The sequence below is a fragment of the Hypomesus nipponensis genome, chromosome 26 (assembly GCF_054491055.1).
Source record: "Hypomesus nipponensis isolate SF chromosome 26, ASM5449105v1, whole genome shotgun sequence".
NCBI classification, from domain to species: domain Eukaryota; kingdom Metazoa; phylum Chordata; class Actinopteri; order Osmeriformes; family Osmeridae; genus Hypomesus; species Hypomesus nipponensis.
The window spans coordinates 4,899,667-4,905,583 of NC_140386.1; the positions used below are offsets into that span (position 1 = coordinate 4,899,667).

Here is a 5,917-nt window from a genome sequence, read left to right on the forward strand (position 1 = left end):
ATTACATCTCTAAACCTTTAAATGTATACTATTTCATGTGACACATGTAACACTTATAGAAACCCAATAAAAAACATGACTTCCTTATAACAGGTCAGATGTTTCAGCGGATGGTCCCCCCCACTCCTCCCCCCAAAAAGGAAAAATTCTCATAACACCAAACCACCTGTCCAAAAGAACATAGAATACTCAAAATGCTAACCAAAATGCTAAACACAGTCAGTCAATTGCCACAACTACACACAATGTTTATTTGCATTTAATGTACAGAACCTTCTGATCACTGGGTAAACACTAACAGCAAAACTAGACAGACTGTTGACATCCTGCTGTTGTCAATGTAATAGGTTGCCTGGACACACAAATATAAGAACAACTCATTTATTTGAGTATTCATCCCATAAATATCTTGGTATTTGCTAAGTCATATGAGTTCAGCATAGGCGCCATCTACTGTTAGGATGAAGTAATACCAGAAGCGGAAGTGGACTTGTTAGCTATGTTTGTTGTACCTGAAAGGTACCTTGGAAGAAGCCAGTAAAGCAATTATATGTGTAACAGAGTCGAGTCATTCTTTTATTAAATATCAGTCAAGATATTACAATGTGTAAGCCCATCAGACTCTTACTTAAAACAATAACAAATATCCAGTACTGTTCATAATATTTCCGTTTATCATTTTGTGTAATTTCAACTTGCATAATCTATTCCCTCACGTTATTTGATTGGCTCTACTCTCTGCTCTACTCTACTCTAAATAATTCATCTTACACTGCATGTACATCCACGTGACCATCGTTACACCGACATTTAGAAATGCCAGAAGAAAGGTCCAACTAAAGGTGGAAGTGTGTATTAATGTTCAAAAATTAATCAACATTTGTGAATGAACATGGATGGTTTCATCAGAAAATAAACATATTGTTACAAAATAGCAACAAACTTGAAATCATTAACGGTTTCCCATTTTCAATTTCAATATACCAGAGCTTATTTGCTTGCAAAACCGATTCTTCCTATTTTATAATATGTGATGTTTGATCTTTCTTTGTTTTCTATGCAGTGCTCAGTACTTTCATTCATCATTGTAGAGTGCACAATGTTAGTCATTAATTTTCAGACCTCTGTTTTCGTTTGAGTGCAGTCATTGTCACACTTGCGATCAAACCGACCGCTATGGCTACCACGGCGATGGAAATGACAATTGCGTTGATGTTTACACCATTACCAGGACTTTCAATGTACCCAATTACCTTAGTTACTTGAGCAAGGTTGGAGGTTTCAGAGGAAAGCATATCATTATCAACTGCTTTAACTGCAAAGAACAGAGTGGTGCCGTTTTTCATCGTTCCATGGGTGGGAATGAAGGAGAGTTGTTCTGAGGATCCGGATTCACTTGGTATCAGGTTAGATGAGTTGATCAGATGAGCGTTGCTGAAGTTGGATCTGAGTACATCAGGATCTTCACTGTAGCGGATCTCATATTTACTCGCTGAGAAGAAATCACACGTCAGGTACTTGTGACGCACAGTCAATTCTGTTCAGGCAAAGCATCCGAAATAGAAGCCATGTTATGGGAATTCACATTTGTTCTCACCTGTTCCCTGGTCCAAGTCCTCCCCAGGTGCAGTCCAGTTGAGCAGCACTCTGTCCTTCACCAACTCTGCATTCAGGTCTGTGATGGTGTTGGGGGGGAATTTCGTCGCAGTAGGAACACCAGATGGCAGATTCACAGTGAAGCTCTCACCTATGGCTGTTCTGCTGAAGATGCCAACATCTGCCACTAGGTCCTCCTCACCAACAGAGGGCTTTGGTGGATTGAGTTCCAGCTTCCCTGAAGGGACAGTCATCAAACAGTTAACTGAAGAAGGAAATCAGTGAGGCCTAGGTTACATTTGATGTAGTTGGCAACATAGGACTATAGATTTTAAGTGATTGCTGTGTTTCACATGAATTTTACACACAAATCCATAGTGTTCAAAAACGTTGTGTATAATTGAGCCATACCATCAACCACATATCCAGGTATGTACATGGCACCACTGTGTCTCTTGAGGGAGAATCTAGCTGTTCCATTTCTGTCCTGTACTCTCACTTTCAAGTTGTATTTCCCACCTTTCATTTGTGTAAAGTATCTGGAATAGATGCCATCATTTCTAAAAGCATCGGCACCTTAAAACAAGATTTGTGTAATAAGTGTATTAATGAAGGCAATGACAAAATGCTATATTCTTTAAGTTGAAAAATGTTGATATGTAACTCTTTTCTAACTCACCTGCTCCATTATCTAATAAATCCATCTCTTGTTTGTCTCCAACATCAGACTCCAGAGTAGCTTTCACGTCTGCCATAATGACAGGAAGTCCATTCTGGCTGACCTCTGCAAAAACCACCATGGGTTTGGCACCGTTACTGGACTGTTGGTTCATGTGAGTCTTCACTGTCACAGGCGGCACATCTGCACTGACCGCACGACTGGTCACTGTTATTGACATAGTCTGTGTTTGTCCATTGTTTGTAATGGTGTACGTCCATTTTCCTGCCTGGGGTTGAATAGGACATGAAACATAAACACTTATTGAACTTGCCCGTACATGTCTATAAGTACAAATATATTCCATGAACATTTCAAAATAATTTAAGTAAATACACACCTCTGCTGTTCCTGGAATATTCAGGGTGAGAGACTTCCCTTTAGGATCAGGTTTAAATGTAACAAATTGCTGTCCAGAGGGGCTTTCTACAAGGATGGTTGGTGGTGGACTTTGTTCATAGAGGATCAGAAAAGCTGTGTTGTTTCCAATTGTCTTGTCAATGGACACAGTCCCACTGAACAAGCCAGACCCACTCACAGTAAATCCAAGGCTTTCAACCTGTTGGGTAGAGATGGCAGATAGTGAAAAAGAGTACTAAATGAAAAGTAGATCACTGTTTACATACCATCATGGTGACTACAGTCAGCTAACCTGGATGGTCTGTTGTGTCGGATCTCCATCAGAAGTTGTTAGTGAGGCAAAGACATCCACAAGCTCATTGGAATTCAAAGTATCTCCTGCATAGAAGAATTTACCACCTAGAAATTGTAATGAAGAAAGAAGGAAGGATCATCAAAATCATAAAGTATTTCTCCATTGTGCAATTAAAAGGATGGACATGCTCTATACCTCACCTGTTTTTTCAGACATCTCTTCCATACGTGGATCTCCATTGGGTCCTAAACTAATTGTGTGTACTGTAGCACCACTTGCGATGGCATTGTTTACGCAATCTATTGGTCCATTAGACTCTCCATCAGTCAAAAAAATTATTTCCTTTCCATTTGAAACCCCATCATGTGTTCTGAGAACCTGAAATATTAAGTAAATGTTCACTGATGCAATCTAGTCAGAGATTATATTGAATTCAATTGATCAATTCTTCTTTTCTTGTATTACCTCTAATCCTTTAAAAAGACCAACACATATTTGTGTGCCACCACCGGGGTTGGTGGGCAGTAAATCAGCCAGCTCTTCTCTGGTCTCCAAATTATCAATCAAGGTCAATGGTTTTAGGACTGAGGCAGTTGACTGAAAGGTGACAATCCCAGCATAGGATTGGTCTTCAATAATTTGCTTCAAGAAAAGTGAGGCTGCTTGACGTTGTCTTACAATTCTCTGACCCTAAGAAAAAAAAGAAAAAAACATTTGTCTCAGCACAACAGCAGCACATATACAGTTTGTTTATTGTTTGTCCCATTTCAGAACTAAGTTGAGTAACTAAGTTACTCAATACATTTAAATCACTTTCATATCTGCACAATAAAAACATAATCACTGTAACAAAACATACTGTACCTGCATGCTTCCTGAAACATCTAGAACGAGACAAACTACTCTTTGTTGTCTTTGCACCACTGAGAATGTGGGTTCTGGACTGGGTGATGGTAAAGAACTGGAAGGGATATTTTCCACGCTGGAAGAAAATATAACTTCCTGTACACTCCGGCCACCACACATCCTGTTCTGCATGTTTGGAGCCTTAGTGTTGTGATTTTTTTCATTGCAGAACTCGACTACCTGGGCAGATACCACAAGTACAAATTAGGAGTCTATTGCAAATTAAAATAAGAAAATAAATTACAATGCATTCTTGATTCAATGAATCATTTTTAAACGGTAAGGAACGCAGAAAGAAAAATACAGACACGTCAATGAACATACAAACAGCGGTATCAGAAACAGCATTCATATTCTGCACAACCTGGAATTCAAATTCATCAGATAGATTGTACCCACTGAGTCAATACTCTGAAGATACATAACGGATGCTTTGGCCGTTTGAGGTTTAAGCGGCATGAATTCACAGTCGTTCGGCTTCCCGTTGATGATGGTCGGTTTGCAATTGAATCCGGAGCGGGATCGCCACACTCCTTTAATATCCTTGGAACATCTAAACATTTATTGTAGAAAACTGTTTATGAGTAGTGTGGGGTTTTAAATACAGGTCAACTTCAGTCAAGTTTATGTTTAGTTTTAAGTGAACTTTTAAGCGTGATGGATACAGGAAAAGTATGTAGCGTGACCACGTTAAAACAATAATATCTTATGCAACGGACATATCATGAGTTAAAATAGAAGCTTAATAGACATGGTCAATGTTCAGTTCAATCCTTGTTGTACTTTGTATGACATCTCTCCCTAATATTTCATTTGTCTTGCAATATTGAAGAAACACTACCTTGTAGCCTCCAGATTGCCATTGTCTGTATAGAAGGGTTGTTTCTCATCATATTCATCATAAACACCCCATCTTAGATGTGCCCATTCATGTACAAGGACCCTACCTACAAACAACAATTAAAGGTTAGCCAGCATTCATATTATTTAAGGTACAATCACTGAAGGAAATGCGTACGGTACCTCTGGGTCCATAGAATCGAATGAGTTTATCATCTATCAGGAAATCAGGAGTCAGGTGGATATAGCGACCCTCAGTTCCACATTTCCCATACTGAAGAGTGTAAGGATCATTCCCATCTGATAATCTTGGCTCATCTATTATGATATTGGCCTTAAAAAATGTACAAATAAAGTTTCAATTTAATACAGAGAGAATAATATAAACACAAAGCACACAGATACTTGTTTATTATCCATTATTTATGTGATGATTAAATATGTCAAAGTGTAATGAAAACTGATATTTTTACCTTTTCATATGTTTCAGTATTTGCTATGGAATACTTTCCTGTCCACTTTGGGGGTACTAATATCGTCACATCCTTGAAGTACAATTTGTGGTTCATCACTTGAAATAAATATGAGGAGGCATCAGACACCATTTCCTAAAAGAATGAATGAATAGTTATATTGGGGTGAGCGACTTGGAGTGGTCCACAGTATGTCATGCCAAAGTCAAGGGATTTGACTAAAGTCTACATTTAAAGTAGATCCAGGCTAAAATATATGTATTTTGTAATGTTTATATTATAGAATGTTCATTTCCATCTTACCTTGATTCGCTCAATGAGCAAAGGGTCTTCAGTCACAGCAGGGTTGATAGCTATTAGAATATCTGTGTACCCATTGCCATCAAGTCGGATCCCACAGGTAAATCCTGACAGGTAAAACATTACGAGCACAACTACCACTTTGGATGCCATGGTTCAAATAGTCAGTTAGGGTGGAATGTTAGCTGAGATATATGCTATTTCCAAAGGGAATCTTGTGAATGATTCACAAAGATAAAAAGAGGTACACGTATCAGAAGGGGAGTGGTTTTACAGTTTAGAAGTAAGTTATGTTCATAAAAATCTAATCAACTATGCTGGAAGTTGTCAAACATTCTGTATTTGAAACTATATTAAAAAAAATTGGTTTGTAATCATTCAAGCAATTCTTGTCAAACTTCTTAATCAGATATTTTATCAAAATATAAA

At 38.1% G+C, this 5,917-nt stretch overlaps 1 protein-coding gene across 1 annotated transcript; it reads right to left on the reverse strand.

The window, feature by feature from the left end:
* Positions 1 to 652: 652 nt before the first annotated feature.
* On the reverse strand, positions 653 to 5,641 carry LOC146221107 (calcium-activated chloride channel regulator 3A-1-like). The gene is made up of 14 exons (XM_084692923.1): positions 5,492 to 5,641; positions 5,189 to 5,323; positions 4,899 to 5,049; positions 4,717 to 4,822; positions 4,275 to 4,428; positions 3,834 to 4,055; positions 3,435 to 3,659; positions 3,170 to 3,347; positions 2,967 to 3,073; positions 2,655 to 2,873; positions 2,276 to 2,543; positions 2,008 to 2,172; positions 1,598 to 1,834; positions 653 to 1,492 (listed from the first exon to the last, which is right to left on the reverse strand). The coding sequence occupies exons 1-14, from the start codon at positions 5,639 to 5,641 to the stop codon at positions 1,110 to 1,112; spliced, it is 2,700 nt and encodes an 899-aa protein (XP_084549049.1). The 3' UTR covers positions 653 to 1,109.
* Between the last annotated feature and the right edge of the window lie 276 nt (positions 5,642 to 5,917).

Bases quoted from the DNA above. Each gene is read 5' to 3' on its own strand.
- LOC146221107 (XM_084692923.1), bottom strand. From the start codon at position 5,641: ATGGCATCCAAAGTGGTAGTTGTGCTCGTAATGTTTTACCTGTCAGGA. The intron at 4,823-4,898 runs GTACCGTACGCA...TGTTGTTTGTAG, and splicing joins TCGATTCTATGGACCCAGAG to GTAGGGTCCTTGTACATGAA. The intron at 1,835-2,007 runs GTATGGCTCAAT...CTGTCCCTTCAG, and splicing joins ACCTGGATATGTGGTTGATG to GGAAGCTGGAACTCAATCCA.